The following is a 21,838-nucleotide window of genomic DNA, read 5'->3' as shown; positions in this document are numbered from 1 at the left end:
TGAATTCAGGTTCTAAAAGTTAACCCGACCAGATTGTGGAACAAATACGGTCGAACCGGTTGGTTCGCCCTCACTTATCAGAAACATTTCAACGCAAAGAAATGTAATGCACATCTAGTCTGCAGTTTCTAAATTCAACTCGCAAAAATAAAAGCAAAGGGTAACGGGAAAAAAATGGGAAACTTTGTTAATGATTCAACCAAACCCTGTGTATTCAAGTTTCAAATGAACCGAAAACAGTTAGCATCCGCTTCAAAGCGCTCATACTACTATATCATCAGTCGATAAAAGAGGCATTCACCAATCTAATCACTTTCGTATCGTGCTCGTACAGACAATCTAAGATGAATAGAGTTGTGTCGAGTAAAAGGTTTACCCACTTTTGATGCATGGTTTGATAAGAACAGAGCCTTTCAAGAGCAGAGCTTCTCGAGAGCCAGGTTCTCGTCGTTGTTGACGCTCTTCAGCGTGCTCCTCACAAGGTCCTCCGGAAAACCCATGTCGACTAACTTCTGGACCTGGACGCAACAAATGATGCTATCAGATTCAAATCTCTTGCGCTCATAGGTCTATAGGTACGTATGTTGACGTGGCCATAATGATATCCAGAATTAAAACACCATTCTAGGCTTAATTCGATCGCAGCGTTTGAAACAAGTCGATAACTAATTTGAATGAGAATAGTCATTCCAAACTTTAGATCAGGAATGAATGTCCCACCTTTCACATAACTAAGTTTGCTTAACAGATGCATAAACAAAATGTGTGATTGTAAGTGATGTCATTCGTTCCATTTCATTCTTAGATCCATTTGGCCTTATTGGTTCACTTGTGTGGCGAAACAGAAGGGAAAGAGAAAAACTCGAGAAAAGAAGGTAAACCGGAATCCCATCCGGTCTAAACCAATTGCCATTAGGTTTGAATTATTTAGTTACTTCCTGTTGCTCCCCCTGAACCACAACATTGGTATCAATCAATCAGAAGGTTACAGCCTACACCCTAGGTGTCATGAAATATATAACACTCAAATTAAGTATTCTTGTGCAGTCATAATTAGCAGTGACAACCTGAGTAGACCTCAGGTTTAATGATCTTTTTCTTACACAGTCAGATTATTTTTTGTCCATTCAACAAATTCAATTTACAAAATCTTAGATGAATTCGCTAGTGACTTGGAACCCTATCGTTCTTATGTAATAGCATCAAATTCAACATTGTCTAGAATGGCACTGGTTGGGCATGCAAGTTGATTCATTCAAGGTATAAGGAAATTAGCTGAAATTGACCCTAAAGTTAATGATTATAATCTCTACCTTTTCTTCAATGCTGACAGATGACCCTTTAGCAAATGCCTCTGTCCAATACCGAGCTGTAGACACAAATGTGTGGTACTCATCCAGATACTGCACCAAGCAGAAATTTGTAAAATTGAAGCAATGGAACCAAGTGTTTGCAGTTATTAGATGAGAAAAAACTTGCTAAGATAGACCTGCTTGGCAACAACAGCATCTTGAGGGTCATCAGGAGCAGGCGCTGAGAGAAGAGCTTGCAATGATAGTAAGGCAGTCTTCAATGTGAGGGCGGGACTCCACTGATCCTTGAGAATGTCCAAGCATATGGCTCCATTTTGACTACTAATATTTGGGTGCCTTCATTGGAGATATGCAAGCAAATAATGTAGGCACAGTTGGCTAAAGCCAGAAAGTGGTTCATTGTGTAAAAATTTTGCGACAGAAAGCATGCAATAACTACAACTTTCCTGCTACAACTAATAAATGAAGCATAGTCTGTCACAAAACACAAAGATATGAACAAAATAGATAAATTGAACATCATGCCACCCGTCTCTTCATCCAATAAACCTAAAAGATCATTCAAAACTATAATTACCACAAAGGATTAGTAGCCACGCAATCAAAATAGTGATACAAACTGATGTAAACTAGCTGTAGCAGAAAAATCTTAAAAAGAACCCGTGATCAAGCATAATCCAATACCAACATTGATTTGTTTCTCAAACAAGATGAGAAAGGTGCAAATGTCGAAGTGAAATAGCCCTTTTCAGCCTAAAAATAAACCAGGTTGGTTACATCGAATTGCTAAAGTGGACTGAAACAGCACATCAGCAACAAGGAGAAGCGATAAGTCAGGATGTGAAGTACAAAAGTTGAATAAAGTTGAGGAATAACACACCAATTATGAATTATCCATCACCTAATAACTAAGTCAAAAAGTAATATAAAGTTTTCAGTTCCTCATGCCAGAATGCCAATTCCAAGGATTCAACAACTTTGTTTTCATAAACTGTTCTGTCAAATAGACAACTAAACTTACTAGACAACAAATTAGTAAAGTAAAATCCAAATAGCTTGTAAGTATTATGGATAAAGTTTGCTAGGTATTGGGGAAAAACATAGCAAACATGAAGGTACATGTCGATGAGTTAACTGCCCATACCAAACTTTTGTAATGAATTGCATTTTGGGAGGCTCAAAGGGATAGCCGCCTGCAAATATAAATTCTGAGATAAATATTTTACAAAATGAAGAAACAAAATATGAATCCAAAAAAAATTACCAAGGAAACAAGATGTCAATCAATATAATAAAATCTGAGCATAATGTTATGATAGTGTAGAAAAGAAGTATCTGACATGGTTCATAACTATGAAAATGATGACATACATGAATATTTAATGCACCAAAGGAACAAGGCATCACACAAAATCTCAAGGCAATGTTATAACAGAGTGCAGAAAGAAGTATCGAACATTGAACATCAATATGAAAAAAAAGGCATACATGAATACTTAGAGCATCCACAGTGGGAGCTCCTTCGGAGCTCCCACTGTGAAGTGTCATGAGGGAGAAACCTCCCTCCCATAGTGGGAGGGAGGTTTTTCACTCCACACGACGAAGCGGTCCGTAGTTACGGAGCCGCTTCGTTGTGCTTTTTAATTTTTTTTTATATTAATTTTTTTAATAATTATAAAAATTAAAAAATAATGGCCAGAATAATTTATTAGAGATGTTTTTTTAATTAGGAAAAATATATATATGGTTTGGAGGTTTAAAAAATATGGGATCATGAAGTTTCATGTTAGTAATTTATAAATTTAAATTTTATAAAAATTTAATGGTGTATAATATAAAATATGGAGGAGAAATAGGAATTATATATAGTGAAAAGTGTGGGACTCATGAAGGAGTTGTTGAGAGGTTTTTTGATAGTGGAAAGAGGTATGAGGTTTTTAACTTTTGATGTGGCGCAGACGTGGCAACGAAGGAGCTCTCAATGGGCTCTAACCATTGTGGATGCCCTTATGATCGTACTATGACAAATACAAGAATCCCAAACCCATAAAAAATACATGTGAACATAATATAGATAGAAGATACAGCATGTAAATTTCAGGGATTGTTAATTGCACCAATAAAAAATCTCAATAGACGGCATATAATCATAAACACATACGATTTTCCCAAGTACTAAGAGGAGAACAAAAAGTGAAAGTTAAAGATGCTATAGTTGAGGAGGGAAGCTGATTAGGGAGATAGTGGGAATTACAAAAAAGTTGTAAAGAAATGCCATGCCAATTGAATGTTAAAGCAATAAATCCATCGGCAGAAAGATTCATTGAATTGGATTATAAAAAAAGGATTGCTGTTGCACAAAGCAAATATTTTCATTCTCAGTGTATTTCTAAATAATTCTACTTTCTAGGCTCTTGAAACTTTAAGTTGACATCTCTGAAGATAATGAGAAATCCACAACTCATTCCATGCTCTTATCCTTTCAAATAGATGATAAAACAAAGGGTAAATAGCATATCTAGCAGAAACCAATGCTGCCTTCAGCACTTCCCTAGTTAGTTTATCTTACTTTTATCCAATTATATATGAATAAATCCAAATGGTGATTGGACAACAGACTCACCCACCTAAACACCATTTACATTTACTTTTACCCATGCAACATTTACATTCTTCCAAGATTCGACGCTCTAAAATGAACATGAAGGGTTATTAAAGTGATTAAACTACAACAACTCAATCTGATTTATAGAAATTGTCAAGGCCATCCCACCTTTATCACTAACGTGGGATTTACCCGTTGCTTTCTCTTACACGCGTTCATTCTCCAGAAAGAAAAAAAAAAGAGAGAGAGAGCGTTTTAGATTGCCTAGAGAGAGAATAAATACTGAATTCCTCTTTTCACTAACTAATTCATCTTTTAATCAGTTTTCAATTCTCCCAATTTCAAAACAATGAAAGAGAACCAAAACGCGCCACAAAAGTAAATAAATAATAAATATAGATAGACAAAAATAACGAGCAGAGCATCGCCAATCCCAAGTGTACCCGTTTCAACATTATACAGCCCCGCTTCAAGAGTGGGGTTTACCCCCGAAAAAAATAAGGAAGAAGAAAAGGAAGAAAATCGTACTGGTTAATCGGATATCGATGGCAAAGATGCCGCCCTCGTAGGGGGTGTCGACGGGGCCAAAGATGGTGCCACGGAGATGCGATAGGTCGGTGCCGCCGTCGGCGAGGGAGATGCAGACGCCGGAGATGGCCTTATCACGGTTGCACTCCACCAGCTCCTTCTGAACCCTAGAAACGTCCACCATCTTCTCAAATCCCCTCGAATCGCTCGCCAACAACAAGGCCGGAGACAAGACGGCTAGGGCGTCCCAATCCAAATTGGAACCGATTCCGATCCCTCGGCCCCTCCGCTTTCGCGGCCGGATAAGTATAAGCAGCAAGGACTAAGGAGTGTCTTTTAGAATTAAAAAAAATAAATTAAATTAATTATTCTCGATTATTTAAAATTGAAGCAGTTCAGTGTCATCATCGCTTGGTTCCAAGTTTGTTAATGACTGAGAAGTTTGTAAAATTAATAAAAGCTGACTTAAAAAAAGTCTATAATCATTATTATAAAGGTGCGGTTATTGATTCATAGTTTAAGAATAATAAGTAAAATTTTAAATTTAATTTTTTATTTCAAAATTGATGTAATTGGTATAAGATCATGTAATTTATGCGATGAATTTGATAAATAAATTTATTTAGAATTTTAATTATTGGAGATGTTTTAATAATTTTTATATGATTGATATGACATATTAACATAATAAAAAAAATTCATTTAGAATTCTAATTACTGAAAATACCCTTTGATCCTATCCGAAAGTATGAAGTTGGGAAGGTGACGGCTCTGCTGATCAGCTGTGGACCTCGCTCCACTCTGTAAAACAATTAACGCCAATGTCGAGTCAGGGAAGGGTCCCCGACATTGGCCCTCCGACGCTCAAGTCAGTCAGCGGAAAATGTGGAGAAGCAGATAACAGTAGCACTATATGCAAACAGTAGATAGCGCGTACCTCCGCCGGTGATGGACCCCCCTTTATATAGAGTCCTGGTAGGGCAGCGTGCACGCTTCTCGAGGCATGAGCACGCTCTCCCATGTGTCCAATGAAAGGGGATTGTCAGGAAAGTACCTCTGACACCTGGGCGTTGACCACCTTAACTTTAACCTCCACCCTAGCAGTTGACCTCGTGCCAGGTAGGCCTCCCTCCATTGCCACATCACAAGCCTCCCATTCAAGTCTAGTCGAAGGAGACTACAAGTCCGACTGACTAGACTAGTAGAGTCTTCGATGTCTTCCACACCTTTGTCGTTCGACTTCGCATTGCCAGACTACTGGGTATACCATCGCCGCTCGGCCCAATCTTTCAAAGCAACCTGTGCTTCAGCCGTTAGGCTGTATGATAATCGCTTATCCGTACCGCTCGGAAAATGGACGACAACACTTGGCGAAACAATTCCTTTTCCTTTTCTTGCGCTCCTCGGCCGAGCACCTTGACGTCATCCAGATTGCTCGAAGACTATGCAAATCTCTGATCATTATGGTCGAGCACGCACCATACCTTTTAATTAAGCCTCATTAATGTCGTCCGATGATTGAGCATCACATGTCCTCCTTTCTGCCGCACGTTTGACGTGATAGGCGAATATCCGCTGACGACGTAACAGGTGCCTTTTCAAATTCGACGGTCAAATCTCCGCCTAGTTTTTCTCAACCATGGACCGAACGGTCCAGGACGATCGGTCGTAAGGTTTATAAACCTCACGTGCTTCACCATCTTCCTCACATCGCGTTCCTTCGTCTTCGAGTTTCCCGAAGACGTTTCGCTTCGCCTGCTTCTCCGGCGATCCTTCCTGTAAGACTCCTCATCTTTTCACTCAAATCTCTTCGTTGTTCTTCGTCATCCTCTTTGTTTTCGATGGAAAGCTCTTCCAAGCCCCCCGCCTCTGTCCTTAGGCTCTGGTACACCTCCACCGAGTCCAGGTTCGACAAGGGTGACGCTGAGAGTTTGAAATCTGCTTATGAATTTTCCTCTTGCTATCGAATCGTTCTTCCTTCTGCTTCCGACCGGCCACATGAACCACCACCGTTTTTTTATGCTTCTTTAGGCATCAATTCACCGCCGGTCTGCGATTCCCGGTCCACCCCTTTTTCCCCGCAGTTTGTAAATATTTTCGCATTTATCTCCATCAATTAGTGTCGAACTCCTTTCTGCTGCTGTGTGAGGTCATTGTCCTATCCGCCTGCACGACATTCCTCTGACTCCTCGGCTATTCCATTATTTCTATTATCCAAAATTGTCCGAGCCGAGGAATTTTCTCTTCCAAACCCGAGTGAGCTTAGTCTTCTTTGATAAGATGTCGTCCTCCAACAAGCATTAGAGAGACTACTTTTTCTTCGTACATTTTCCTGAGCGGCCAAATTTCCCAACCAACTGGCAGCTAGAAGTGCCGAACCCTCTGGATCTCAAGAAGTACAAAAGTCGATCGGACTATCTCCACGCAGCTTCAAGCTTGGCCGGTCAAAAGTACCACATCCATAAGTTACTACCGGAGGGCATCCTCTATTGGTTGCTATACTTGGATTCCGTTCTGTTTCTCCTGTACAAAAATTTGTACAAGCACAGAACTTAACCTAGCTACCCATGTGCTCTAATGAAATTAAACTTGGATTGCAAACGATGCTTAACATTATTAATTCAAGTTGCTCTTCAGAAGTTAAACTTGGATTAGAAACGATACTTAACATTTTTACTCTAACTTTAACCGATGTAATCTTCCTAAGTTAAACCATATTACAGAAGTTGATTAAATATATATTTCAAAGATTAGCTTCCAGGTTAAACATGGTGAGACACTAGGCCTTCTTGGTTATAGGATCATCCACCACTTCCTAGACAAAGTCTTTCAAAGAAATTGGATATTTAACTTCTTACAGTAACCCTAGGTTTAACTATAGAGACCACAATAGAAACACAAGATCGAAACGTAAAATCAAAATACAAAATCGATAGCACGAAATTGAAACATAAAATTGCTAGCCTCTTGTGTTGGTGTTTCAGAATTCATGCAAAGAAAACTAACTAATTAATTCAAAGTGGAAACTATTTGATCCTGTCCGAACCAGGAGTCAACGGAAGCTGGGGGTGTGGCGCTTCTTGCTGGATCCTCGAGTGCTCCGGTGAACCTGCAACAAAACCGAGCCGGGAGGGGTGTCCCGGCGACGGCCCTCCGACGCTCAAGTCAGGCGAGGAATAACAAAAAGGTGGCCTCAGGATCAAGACTCGCGTACCTCCGGTGAAGAAATGGAGACCTTATATAGACCTCTCGAAGGAGCCTGGGCGCGCCAATCAAAGCAATCACTTGCTTTCGGCCATGCCCAGGTATGGGTCTGTCAGAAGGACCATGCCCAGGTATGGGTCTGTCAGAAAGACGTCCATAAGTCTATACCGCTACTGTACCAACCTCTCCATGATGTGACGGCGAGATCCTCCATCGTGCACTCTTGTGTACGGCGTAATCATCAGACATGCCTTTGCTGACATCCCATATCCTGAGCCGAACGAATAGGCCGCTCGGCTAACCTTTGTACCCTCGCCCTTATCCTGGCCGAACGGACCACCCGCTCGGCCCTTCTGTCCTAGCCGGGCAGACTCCCCGCTCGGCCATTCGGTTCTCTCGCCTTGGCGTCGGAAACCCAAGCCCATGACTGGGTTATCTTTGGTTCCGCTCGGACCTACTCAGTTGCTCGGCGCGGCCATTAACCGCTTAGTCAGCCCTCCATCTGTCCTCAAGCTGAGACCCTTCAGGAAGTGGGTCCCCCATTCTTACTGCCGGATCACTTGCCTTCCCTTCAAGTCTAGTCGAAGGAGGCAGTGAGTCCGACTGACTGGACTATGTGTCCGAGCGGGCGGTCGTCGCCTTACCGTCGCTTATAATATCCCTTGAGCCGTTCGGCCCTTATGCCAAATTCAGCCACTCGGCTCTTCGTTTTGGTTGTCTTGTCGCTCAACGTGGATGTTTGCTTGTCTAAATCTTCTTGAAAATCACGCAAATCCTCTTCATTAAGCCGAAGCATGCGCGGTGTGGGCGCATTAATTGCGCCTGGCGACAGAGCGCCACGTGGCTCTTCTTGCGTGGCGGTGATGATCCGTACGATGGGACGCTGATTACTTTAAAATGGACGGTTAGATGATGACCTCGTCTCTCGTGACCTGCATCCGACGGCGGAGGCCGACCGGCCTCGGCCGAATAAAGCCTTCGTCTTCTTCCTTCGCCGCATGTTTGCTTGCGCGTTGTCCTTCTGCCTCTTCTTCTGCTGCGGCCTCCGACGATCCAGTTCCTGTTTTTCGGCGGCTACCATCCCACCGGTGATTCTTTCCACCCGTTTCCTTCTCAGTGAGTCTTCTCCCTTCGTTTACAAGATCTTCCCAACTCGTTTTGCCTCTTTCGTTCCCATTCCTTCGGTTTCTTGCTATCTTTTTGCTTCTCCGAGATGGCCAGCTCCTCCGAACCCGCTGTTGATGTTCATGGCCCTTAGTATCTGACCATGGAGAGTCGATTTGATGAAGAGGGCGCTCGGCGCCTTGTTCGGACGTACGGGGTTCCTGATGACCATGAAATAGTTATAGCCGACCCGACTGACCGGTCCCATGACCCTCCGATCGGCACCGTTTATTTTTTTCTAGATCAATTCCAGGGCGGCCTTAGATTTCCTACCCATCCCTTTATTTTAGAGGTTTGTAATTATTTCCGCATCCCGCTCGGCCAACTTGTGCCAAATTCCTTTAGGCTGCTGAGCGGGGTGGTCGTCCTCTTTAAGCTGCACAGTATCCCACTCGACCCCAAGATATTCCACTACTTCTTCTACCCCAAACAATCCGAGTTGGGCACTTTTATTTTCCAAAGTAGAATAGGCTTCAAATTTTTTGATAATATGCCGACCTCCAACAAGTACTGGAAGGAGTTCTTCTTCTATATACGACTTCCCGAGCGGCCAGCATTTAGAACCAAATGGCAGACCGCTGTGCCGACCCAGCCAGAGCTCGGCAAGTTTAGAAGCAGTCCAGCCTACCTTCATGCGGCAAACTGGTTGTCCGGTCAACGGTACAAAATCGACCAGTTGCTTCTCAAGGGGGTGTTGTACATTTTTGGATTATCTCTCGTTCGGGCCAACCTCCCCCACCGCATGGGTAAGGACTCTTTACTTCTTTCACCTTTTTTGTCTAACTGATTTTAATTTCTTCTACTGCAGCTGAAGTCATGTGGCGCTCCAAGGCTACCGATCATCTGAAATTGAAGGCCGTGGAAATTGAGGCGGCCACCAAAAAAGAACTCGCCGAGTGGGGTCTCATCCCCAGCCGCCCGGCAGATGCAAGAGAGGGGGGGCGCAATCTGCCCCTGAAATAGAAGTTGCCCAAGCCGCTTTAACGGAGGTCGAGGCGGATCCTGTTTCTTCTGCTCCAGCCGAGCTGGGAATCCCCCAGACCGGGGATTCACCACCGGGAGTTCGGCGGAAACATCGAAGAGACTCCAGCCTTCCGCAGACCAAAGAGGGCGAACCACGGGCGTCGATCGAGATTGCCTCGCCCGATCGCACGGAGTCGCAGATCGGGACCCCCGTGGCCTCGCCCATCGCACAGCACTCTGGCTCTCCTCTGCGGACTCGTCATCGCTTACGACGGTTGGGCGAGACTTCAACCATAGGGGAGTCCTCGGGCCAGGCAACTGCGGCCGAGAAAGGGCCGGCCGGCCACCCGACCATCAAGACGACCCTCCGATTTCCTTTGGAGGAATATTTATTATCTGCCGATCGGCCATCAAGCCCCGTTCATGAAATAACCCTGACGGGTCCGCTCGCCATGCTCTTCGAGGACGCCCAGATTCAGGTGGCCCTCATGACGCCCAAGCAGCTCGGCGATAACAACATGCAGCAGGCTACTCAGGTACGTTCATTTTTCTTCCTGTGCCATGCTACCGTTTGGCTCCTGATTTTATTATTTCCTTTACAGCGTTGGGCTGAGCAAATCGCCACTAGCCATCGGCTAGCCGAGCTGGAGGATCTCCTGGAAAAACTCCAAGTGTCGGGAGGTTCATCGGCCGAGCGGGAGAAACAAGCCCTCGAGGCCGAACAGAAGAAGGCCGCCGACCTGGCTACAGAGGTGGCTCGACTCGACGACTTAGTGAAGAAGCGCGACGGGGACATTAAGCGTGCTAGCAGCCGGAAGAGGCGGGCGATTGCTGATCTGGATAAGATGAAAGTTGAAGTCTGAGCCCTAGATCAGCAATCTAAAAAGCTAGAGGCCCAACTGGCTGCCGAACGGGATGGGCGCTCTGCTGAACGCACCAAAGCGGAGGTGGACCAGAAAGTTCTTCAAGATTCACTGATTGCCTCCCGGACGGCGCTCAGACAATATAAGGAGGGAGAGTCGAGTCGCCTAGCAGCAGCGCGCCAAGAATACCTCCGCTCGGAGCGGTTCGGCGCAAAATTCGGCGGCAACGTCTCCTCAACTTTCGCCGAGGCGGTCAAGGTCACCATGGCGTACTTGAAGAAGGGTGGCCACCTTCCTGCGGGAATGCACATTCCCGCCTCCGACCTGGCGGCCATGATAGATGATATCCCGGACGCCTTTTTTAATTTTGAGGACCCGGAGTGAGGCGAGCTCTTCTAAGTACTTTCTGTATTTCATCCGCTTTGCGAATGTAAAACTTTTGTACGTGCCGTTCGGCATAATTGTGTTCCTTTACTTGTATTTTTGTTTGCCCTTCATTGCCCCTTTTTATTCTGTTTGATGCTCATTCGTAGAATCAATTAGGCTCCACGTGTGTCTCACTAGACGACCGATCAGGTTAATCGATTGGCTCGTTTTCCTCAAAATCGTTTAGCGCTTGGCTATACTGTTTGCGTTCAGCGAATGCGAAGTATTGGCAAACTGACGACCGATCGGCCTCAATCAATTTAGTACTTGCGAACGCTCGTTATTTGGCGTCCTTAGTTCCGTCCAAGAAGTTCACAGTCGCGGGTTCGGCACTCGATCTTTAACGACGGAGCTCGTCGGCACGGGTATTTATAGCCGATCGGCGCGGCTCCCGATCTTTAACGACGGAGCTCGTCGGCGCGGGTATTTATAGCCGATCGGCGCGGCTCCCGATCTTTAACGACGGGGCTCGTCGACCTTCCGCTCGGACGTTTATAGACGCCGGCTCGTCTCTCGATCTTTAACGTCGGAGCTCGACGACGCGGATATTTATAGCCGATCGGCGCATCTCTCGATCTTTAACGACGGGGCTCGTCGACCTTCCGCTCGGACGTTTATAGACGCCGGCTCGTCTCTCGATCTTTAACGTCGGAGCTCGACGGCGCGAATATTTATAGCCGATCGGCGCGGCTCTCGATCTTTAACGACGGGGCTCGTCGACCTTCCGCTCGGACGTTTATAGACGCCGGCTCGTCTCTCGATCTTTAACGTCGGAGCTCGACAGCGCGGATATTTATAGCCGGTCGGCGCGGCTCTCGATCTTTAACGACGGGGCTCGTCGACCTTCCGCTCGGACGTTTATAGACGCCGGCTCGTCTCTCGATCTTTAACGTCGGAGCTCGACGGCGCGGGTATTTATAGCCGGTCGGCGCGGCTCTCGATCTTTAACGAAGGGCTCGTCGACCTTCCGCTCGGACGTTTATAGACGCCGGCTCGTCTCTCGATCTTTAACGTCGGAGCTCGACGGCGCGGATATTTATAGCCGATCGACGCGGCTCTCGATCTTTAACGACGGGGCTTGTCGACCTTCCGCTCGGACGTTTATAGATGCCGGCTCGTCTCTCGATCTTTAACGACGGGGCTCGTCGACCTTCCGCTCGGACGTCTATAGACGCCGGCTCGTCTCTCGATCTTTAACGTCGGAGCTCGACGGCGCGAATATTTATAGCCGATCGGCGCGGCTCTCGATCTTTAATGACGGGGCTCGTCGACCTTCCTCTCGGACGTTTATAGACGCCGGCTCATCTCTCGATCTTTAACGTTGGAGCTCGACGGCGCGGATATTTATATCCGATCGGCGCGGCTCTCGATCTTTAACAACGGGGCTCATCGACCTTCCACTCGGACGTTTATAGACGCCGGCTCGTCTCTCGATCTTTAACGTCGGAGCTCGACGGCGCGGATATTTATAGCCGATCGGCGCGGCTCTCGATCTTTAACGACGGGGCTCGTCGACCTTCCGCTCGGACGTTTATAGACGCCGGCCCGTCTCTCGATTTTTAACGACGGTGCTCGTCGGCGCGGATATTTATAGCCGATCGGCGCGGCTCTCGATCTTTAACGACGGGGCTCGTCGACCTTCCGCTCGGACGTTTATAGACACCGGCTCGTCTCTCGATCTTTAACGTCAGAGCTCGACGGCGCGGATATTTATAGCCGATCGGCGCGGCTCTCGATCTTTAACGACGGGGCTCGTCGACCTTCCGCTCGGACGTTTATAGACGCCGGCTCGTCTCTCGATCTTTAACGTCGGAGCTCGACGGCGCGGATATTTATAGCCGATCGGCGCGGCTCTACGGTTTAACGTCTGGGCTAGACGGCCTAACCAGGCTAACTCCTTACCAGGTCAAGCGACCTTGGCCTTCATACCTTATCCCGTGCTTGAACAGTTTTTATGTCTATCCGAACGGCACGGGTCATTTGCTTACGAATCTAAATGCATACTCCCCCTGGCCGATCGGCTCGGGGGTCTTCGCTATTCGAGCACTTGGCTCGAATAATCCATATGCCCCTGCCGAACGGTACGTCGTTCAGCGGAGAATGCTCAATGTGTTTTCATCTTTTTGCTCCCTGCATCACAAGTATATAGGCGACCAAAAAGTATATAAATTTATATTTAGCGCACCTTTCACCTAGCTTGGAGAACGTACTCCTGGCTGAACGGCTCAGGGTCTGCTTCGTCGAGCATTTTGGCTCGGATAATTTACCTTCGTCCGAACGGTACGGGGCCTTCAATTCTTGTTGATGATGCCTGATATTTGTTCTCTTGATTCTTCCTTTCTGCATTTCAAGTATTCAGTCGAAAAAAGTACACAGGATGATTTACATTGATACACCTTTCACCCCGCCCGGTAAGGCTGGAGGTGGTTCGCGCTCCACGGTCTATCTAGCTGCCGACCGTCCTCGTCTTCCAAATAATATGCGCCCGAGCGGAGCTTTTCGATGATTTTGAAGGGACCTGCCCACGGAGCTTCAAGCTTACCGACGTCGCCGACCGGCTTGACTTTCTTCCAGACCAGGTCGCCGACCTGGAATGATCTGGGAATAACGCGCCGGTTGTAGTTTTGCTTCATCCGCTGACGGTATGCCATCTGCCGAACGGATGCCTTGGCTCGCTCCTCGTCAACCAAATCCAGCTCCATGTTCCTTTGCTCGGCGTTGCCTTCATCGTAACATTGGACCCGGACGGACTCGACACCGACTTCAACCGGGATGACCGCTTCGCCGCCGTACACCAGATGAAAAGGTGTGACGCCCGTTCCTTCTTTAGGAGTCGTTCGTATGGCCCATAAAACGCCCGGCACTTCATCCGGCCAGCTTCCTCCCACGTGGTCGAGCCGAGCGCGCAGCATACGGAGACGGCTTGACCGTTGCTTTGGGGGTAAGCCACGGACGTGAAGTGTTGCTCGATGCCGTACCTTTTGCACCAATCTTCTAGCACCTTCCCTGTGAATTGCCGCCCATTGTCGGAAACCAATCGGCGAGGGATACCGAACCTACAGATGATGTGTTACCAGATGAATTTTTTGACCATCTGCTCGGTGATCCTGGCTAGTGGTTCGTCCTCCACCCACTTGGAAAAATAATCGACCGCCACCAGCAAAAATTTCCTCTGCCCGGTCGCCATCGGAAATGGACCCACAATATTCATTCCCCATTGATCGAACGGACATGAAACGGTTGATACTTTCATCTCCTCTGCCGGTCGGTGGGAGAAGTTGTGATACTTCTGGCATGAAAGGCATGTAGATACTGTCCGAGCAGCGTCTATTTGTAAGGTCGGCCAGAAATATCCAGCTAGCAGGATCTTCTTAGCTAGTGATCGTCCGCCCGGATGTCCTCCACACGATCCTTGATGTACCTCTTGGAGGATGTAAGCTGAGTCCTCCGAGCTCACGCATTTCAACAGCGGGCGAGAGAAAGCCTTCTTATAGAGCTGATCGCCAATGAGTGTGAACCGACCGGCCCTCCTCCTGAGCAGCTGAGCTTCATCCCGATCGGCCGATGTGGCTCCCGAGCGGAGGAACTCTATGATGGGTTTCCTCCAGTCGCTTGGAAACGTGAGGCCTTCCATCCGGTCGACGTGCGCCACCAGCAGTACTTTTTCAATTGGTTGCTGAATAGCAACCGGCGTTATTGAGCTTGCGAGTTTGGCTAACTCGTCGGCTGCCTGGTTCTCCGTTCGGGGGATCTTCTGAATAAGAACCTCTCGGAAAGTAGCTTTGAGTTTTTCAAAGGCCTCAACGTAGAGTTTAAGCCGAATGCTGTTGATCTCAAAGGTGCCAGAAAGTTACTGAGCGGCCAACTGTGAATCCGAATAGAGAGTCACCTGACCGGCACCCACATGCCGTGCTGCCTGCAATCCGGCTATGAGGGCCTCATACTCTGCTTCATTGTTGGTAGCTTTGTAATCCAGCCGGACGGATAGGTACATCTTTTCTTCTTGAGGTGAGAGCAGCAATATTCCAATCCCACTTCCGAGCCGAGTGGAGGACCCATCCACATATATTCTCCACATAGCTTCTGGCTCTGGCCTTTGCGCTCCGGTCACAAAATCAGCCAAGGATTGCGCTTTGATCGTCGAGCGGGGCTGGTATTGGATGTCGAATTCACTTAGTTCTGTTGTCCACTTAATGAGCCGTCCGGACGATTTTGGATTCAGCAGCACTCTTCCTAGTGGACTGTTCGTCCGGACAATGATGGTGTGAGCCAAGAAATATGGTCGAAGGCGCCGAGCGGCTAGAACCAAAGCAAAGGCCAACTTCTCGAGCCCGGTGTAACGAGATTCAGCATCTTTTAAAATGTGGCTCAGAAAATACACCGGTTGTTCCTCGCCGCTGGACCTTACAAGTGCCGAGCCTACAGCATGCTCGGTTGAAGACAGATAAACATAAAGTGACTCACCCCCGATCGGCTTGGCTAGTACAGGCAGGGAATTAAGATATGTCTTCAATTCTTCGAATGCTCGGTCGCATTCCTCGTCCCAGTGAAATTTAGTGGCCTTGCGCAAAATTTTGAAGAATGGTAGGCTCCGATCGGCGGTTTTGGAGATGAATCTGGACAAAGCAGTTATCCGACCGGTCAACCGCTGCACTTCCCTTGTATTTCTGGGAGGCGGCATGTCTTGTAGGGCTTTCACCTTGCCAGGATTTGCCTCGATTCCCCGCTCGGTCACTATGTACCCCAAGAAACGCCCTCCTTTTGCTCCGAATAGGCACTTCTGGGGATTTAGCTTGACTCCATATTTGCGTAGCGTTCGGAAGGTTTCTTCCATGTCCTTGAAGAGATCGGCCGCTCGGACGGATTTGATAAGAATGTCGTCCACATAGACTTCCAGATTCCGCCCGATCTGCTCCCTGAACACCTTGTTCATCAAGCGTTGATAGGTGGCCCCGGCATTCTTCAATCCGAACGGCATTACATTATAGCAATATGTGCCGTCGGCAGTCACGAAGCTGACTTTTTCTTGATCTTCAAGGGCGAGCGGCACTTGATGATAGCCTTGGTAGGCGTCGAGCATACATATTAACTCGCAGCCGGCCGTAGAGTCCACCAGCTGATCTATCCGGGGCAGGGGATAAAAATCTTTGGGGCATGCTTTGTTTAAGTCCCTAAAGTCGATGCAGACTCTCCACTTGCCGCCCGGCTTGGAGACTAATACTACGTTAGCCAGCCAGCTCGGGAATTGCACCTCGCGTATGTGGCCGGCCTCCAGAAGTTTCTCTACTTCCGCCCGGATGATGGCATTCTGCTCGGCGCTGAAATCTCTTTTTCTCTGCTTTATCAGCCGAGCGTCCGATCGGACATGCAACTCATGCTGCGCTATGCTCGGCGAGATTCCGGGCAACTCATGTGTCGACCAGACGAAGACATCATGATTTCGTTGGAGGCATTGGATTAGCTCTGCCTTCTGCTCCTCCTCCAGATCAGAGGCGATAAAAGTCGTGGCCTCCGATCGGGTTGGATGGATTTGAACCTCCTCCTTTTCATCATAAATTAAAGCAGGAGGTTTCTCGGTTATGGCGTGTACCTCGATCCGGGGCGCCTTCCGAGCGGAACAGGCTTCTGCTCGGATCATCTCTATATAGCACCGCCGAGCTGCTAGCTGATCTCCCCGTACTTCTCCCACTTTGTCCTCCACGGGGAACTTGATCTTCTGATGGAAGGTTGAGACGACTGCTCGGAATTCGCTGAGCGCCGGTCGTCCCAAAATGACGTTGTAGGACGAAGGAGAGTCGACCACCACGAAGTTTATTGTCCTAGTCCTCCTGAGCGGCTCTTCTCCCAGCGAGGTAGCCAGTCGGATCTGTCCGACCGGCTGCACTTCGTTACCCGTAAACCCGTAGAGCGGCGTTGTCATGGGCAGCAGCTCGGCTCGATCAATTTGCAGCTGATCGAACGCCTTCTTGAATATAATGTTGACCGAGCTCCCTGTGTCAACAAATATGCGGTGAATAGTGTAATTTGCTATTACCGCTTTAACGAGCAGAGCGTCGTCGTGGGGCACTTCAACGCCCTCTAAGTCCCCAGGCCCGAAAGTGATTTCCGGTCCACTTGCCCGCTCTTGGCTGCAACCGACTGCGTGGATCTAGAGCTGCCGGACACCCGCTTTTCTGGCTCGGTTGGAGTCTCCGCCGGTCGGCCCACCAGCAATAACGTTGATCTCGCCCCGAGAAGTATTGCTCCTATTTTCCTCTTCCCGAGTGGACGGTCGGGACCGTTCTCTGGACGCTCGACGACTCTCCTGTCTTGGAGAGCGATGCCGATCGGGCGTCTGTTGATGTCGTCTCTCGGTGCGGGTCCGGTCGGCTTCATGGGTCCTTTATCTCCTGTCGATGGAAGGAGATCGTCGTTCGGCATTCCTGGGAACGGGATTAGCCACGAAGGGAAGACTTCGACAATCCCTCGTGTTGTGCGTATCCGTCCGGTGGAAGGAGCAGAACATAGGGGTCCATTTCTTCTTGGGCTTGCTCTGAGCGACAGCTACTTCTTGTACTTGGGACCTCATATGAGGGGAGCGGATTGCCTCAGCCCTTGGTCCCTTCGGCGGTTGATGAGCGGCGAAGGGTCTCCGCTCGGCAGGAGGAGCCCGTTCGGTCGGTATTTCTTTTTTCCTGGCCGCTTGCGCTTCCTCCACGTTGATGTATTCATTGGCTCGGTATAGCATATGATCATAATCTCGGGGCGGCTTCCGAATGAGTGATCGGAAAAAATCCCCATCCACTAGACCTTGTGTGAAGGCATTCATCATGGTCTCCGAGGTGGCTGTTGGAATGTCCATGGCCACAGTGTTGAATCGCTGAATGTAGGCTCGGAGAGATTCGCGGGCTTCCTGTTTGATGGCGAACAAGCTGACACTTGTCTTCTGATAACGCCGACTGCTGGCGAAGTGGTGGAGGAAGGCCGTTCGGAAGTCCTTGAAGCTAGTGATGGATCCGTCCGGCAGCCTCCGAAACCACCGTTGAGCCGATCCCGAGAGAGTGGTAAGGAAGACGCGGCACTTTACTCCATCTGTATATTGATGGAGCGTAGCTGTGTTATCGAATTTACCCAGATGATCATCCGGGTCTGTTGTTCCATTGTACTCGCCGATCGTCGGAGGCACGTAGTGCTTGGGCAGAGGGTCTCGTAGAATAGCCTCCGAAAATTGGCGATTGATCCGCTCGGGAGATGAGTCCACCCGGGGAGCTTTCCCCTTTGTGTCGTCTCGCCTAGGCATTTCGTCTGAAGAAGATCCTCTATCTCTTCGAGCCGGTACGGCTTGAGGGGTGCGAAATAAGGCCCGATGGAATGCAACGGTGGCTTGAGGTGCTTCTGCTCGGCCACCCGACGCAGATGTTGCTTGTTGCTCCGGCCGCTCGGCGGATGTTTTCTGTTTTTGCTCCACAAGTTTGGCGGCCCTTATCTCGACCAGAGCTTCGAGTTCTTCCGTCGAAAGCGCCACCGTGTGTGGTCGTCCAGCCTCATCCATTGTTTCCAGTCGGATGCAGGAGCGTTCCCACAGACGGTGCCAAATTGATCCTGTCCGAACCAGGAGTCAACGGAAGCTGGGGGTGTGGCGCTTCTTGCTGGATCCTCGAGTGCTCCGGTGAACCTGCAACAAAACCGAGCCGGGAGGGGTGTCCCGGCGACGACCCTCCGACGCTCAAGTCAGGCGAGGAATAACAAAAAGGTGGCCTCAGGATCAAGACTCGCGTACCTCCGGTGAATAAATGGAGACCTTATATAGACCTCTCGAAGGAGCCTGGGCGCGTCAATCAAAGCAATCACCTGCTTTCGGCCATGCCCAGGTATGGGTCTGTCAGAAGGACCATGCCCAGGTATGGGTCTGTCAGAAAGACGTCCATAAGGCTATACCGCTACTGTACCAACCTCTCCATGATGTGACGGCGAGATCCTCCATCGTGCACTCTTGTGTACGGCGTAATCATCAGACATGCCTTTGCTGACATCCCATATCCTAAGCCGAACGAATAAGCCGCTCGGCTAACCTTTGTACCCTCGCCCTTATCCTGGCCGAACGGACCACCCGCTCGGCCCTTCTGTCCTAGCCGGGCAGACTCCTCGCTCGGCCATTCGGTTCTCTCGCCTTGGCGTCGGAAACCCAAGCCCATGACTGGGTTATCTTTGGTTCCGCTCGGACCTACTCAGCTGCTCGGCGCGGCCATTAACCGCTTAGTCAGCCCTCCATCTGTCCTCAAGCTGAGACCCTTCAGGAAGTGGGTCCCCCATTCTTACTGCCGGATCACTATTAATTAGTTATATCTTTCTTTGTAGCTAAAGACCTCTTGATTTTCTGTTGTATTCCTCTCCTCCTCTTGGACGTTGTGTGGGCAATGATCTACCAAAATGGAATCCACCCGAACCACTTCTTCTCCTCCAAGACTCTCGAGCCACCAAGGGATGCCAAAATAGGAAACTACCTTCTCTTCTTCTCCTCCTCCAAGTAGTCGGCCACCAAGGAGATGGAACTTCTTTGATGTGCCACCGGCCTTGAGAGAAAGAAAACAAGGAGAAAGAAGAGAAGCAAAGGCCGGCCTCAAAGAAAAGAAGAGGAGACGGCCACAAGCGAGAGTTTCGGCCACAAGGAAAATAGAAGAGAAGGCAATGCTTAGGTTGTATATGAAGGCACCCTCTACCTCTCTTTTATAATCCTTGGTCATGGCAAAAAAAGGAAAGTTTTAAACATAATTAAAACTTCCTTATTTGTGGCCTCCCCTTTTAAAAAGGAAATTTTAACAACAATTAAAATCTCTCTCTTTTAAATTTCCTATTGTACATGACAACAAAAGGAAAGTTTTAAAATTAATCTCTCTCTTTTAAAACATGTAGACAACTACAAAAAAAAAGGAAAGATTAATTAAAACTTCTCTTTTTAAATCAGGGTTACAAAAAAAAAGTTTTATCAAAAATTAAAATTTCTCTTTTAAGCATTATAGATAACTACAAGTAAGGAAAGATTTTAACAAAATTAAAATCTTTCTTTAATCTTTTGTAGATAGCTATAAAAGATAAAATTTTAAAATTTTAAAACTCTCTTTTAAAACCATGAGGATAGCTATAAAAGGAAATTTTAAAATTAAAATTTCTCTTTTAAATCCTTTCATGAATAGCTACAAAAGGAAAGATTTTAACAAAAAATAAAATCTCCCTTTAGTTCTAATGGTGTGGTCGGCCCCATGCTTGGACACCAAGCATGGCTTGGCCGACCACCTCTTGAGCTCCAAGCTAATGCTTGGTCGGCCCCCTTTGCCGCAAGCAAGGATGTGGCCGACCCATTACTTGGGTAAGAAGTGGACTTTATGGATACAAGGATTTATAGAGGCTACAACAAGGACCGAGAGGAGAAATTGGTTTTGGTCTCCCGATAAGATTGAGCTTCCTGTGTTCGCCCCGAACATCCAACTTAAGTGCATCAATAATAACTCATATCACTAAAGAGTTATTATTGAACTACCGCATCAATCCCAAATTACATTATGGGCTCCTTCTTATCATGAGTGCATTAATCTCCCTGTGTTTAAGATATCAAATGTCCACTAATTAAATGAGTTACTGACAACTCACTTAATTAATATCTAGCTCCAAGAGTAGTACCACTCAACTTCATCGTCATGTAGGATTAAGTTCACTTGTAGGGTTTACATGACAATCCTTATGAGCTCCTCAAGGGGACATCATCAACCTAGATTACTATTACACAGTTTCCTTCTATAATCAACAACACACCATATAAATAATATCATTTCCCCACTTATCGGGCATATTGATTTAACGAGCTAAATCTCATCCATTGATAAATTAAAGAAATAAATACTAAGTATACGTGCTTATTATTGTATCGGGATTAAGAGTACGCACATCCATAATAACAGAGGTTTTGTTCTTTTATTTAGTCAGTATAAAAAGAAACAACCTCAAACGGTCCTGCTCAATACACTCATAGTGTACTAGTATAATTTTATAGTCAAGATAAACTAATACTAAATTACACTACAATCATTCCAATGGTTTGTCTCATTCCATCTTGGTTGTGAGCTACTATTTATAATTTATAAGGAACTGATAACATGATCTTCTGTGTGGCACCACACACCATGTTATCTACAATACAAATTAAATGGACAACTGCATTTAACATAAATGCAGACATTTGACCAATGTAATTTTTATTTCAAAATAAATGTTCATACAAAAAACTAGGCTTTTAGTATACATCCTAACATCCTCTACGTGTTCGGCTTGAGCCCGATCCGTACGAAGCTTCCATCCAGCCTAGGTATGCTCTTTCTTCTCCCAACCTTTGAATCTAACTAATTTTTCCTTCTTTTATGTAGCTCAAATCATGTTGCGAGTGTGTTTGGCCGTCAAGTGCAAGCTCACGGAGGCAGAGATCAATGTTGCGGCCATAGCCGAGCTGGAGAGCTTCGGCTTGCAGCCTGTTGACTCCCACGAGGATCAGCTTGGCAACGATGAGGGAACACAAGTGCTGGGGAGTAGAGGGGGAACTAGCCAGACAGCAGCTAGTGGAGCGGCAGCTACTACTGACCTCCCGCTCGAGCGGTCGTCGATGATTCCGATCGCGGTAGTTTCGGAGTCAACTACCTCCGCAGAACTCATACAACTACGAAAGAGACGCCGAGCAGAGGGGTCCTCCCGATTTGCAACCTCTGCCTTGCAGACCCCAACAACGGTCGTCTCTCGACCCTCCT

General features: G+C 47.3%; 1 protein-coding gene across 1 annotated transcript; it reads right to left on the bottom strand.

The window, feature by feature from the left end:
* Window positions 1–161: 161 nt before the first annotated feature.
* On the bottom strand, window positions 162–4,762 carry LOC121985845 (ubiquitin-conjugating enzyme E2 27-like). Its single transcript, XM_042539526.1, has 5 exons — window positions 4,447–4,762; window positions 2,458–2,506; window positions 1,490–1,649; window positions 1,314–1,403; window positions 162–518 (listed from the first exon to the last, which is right to left on the bottom strand). The coding sequence occupies exons 1-5, from the start codon at window positions 4,628–4,630 to the stop codon at window positions 414–416; spliced, it is 588 nt and encodes a 195-aa protein (XP_042395460.1). The 5' UTR covers window positions 4,631–4,762; the 3' UTR covers window positions 162–413.
* Window positions 4,763–21,838: the final 17,076 nt, after the last annotated feature.

The sequence above is a fragment of the Zingiber officinale genome, chromosome 5B, assembly GCF_018446385.1.
Source record: "Zingiber officinale cultivar Zhangliang chromosome 5B, Zo_v1.1, whole genome shotgun sequence".
Lineage (NCBI taxonomy): Eukaryota > Viridiplantae > Streptophyta > Magnoliopsida > Zingiberales > Zingiberaceae > Zingiber > Zingiber officinale.
Note: the sequence above shows the minus strand (reverse complement) of the source record. Positions and strands in the feature narration are given on the sequence as shown.

What these genes read in the sequence shown, in the direction of transcription:
- LOC121985845 (XM_042539526.1), bottom strand. Translation starts at nt 4,630, where the DNA reads ATGGTGGACGTTTCTAGGGTTCAGAAGGAGCTGGTGGAGTGCAACCGT. An exon ending in ATGCTGTTGTTGCCAAGCAG is followed by an intron (nt 1,404 to 1,489) that starts GTCTATCTTAGC and finishes TGCTTGGTGCAG; the next exon opens with TATCTGGATGAGTACCACAC. An exon ending in CTGTCAGCATTGAAGAAAAG is followed by an intron (nt 519 to 1,313) that starts GTAGAGATTATA and finishes TGTTGCGTCCAG; the next exon opens with GTCCAGAAGTTAGTCGACAT.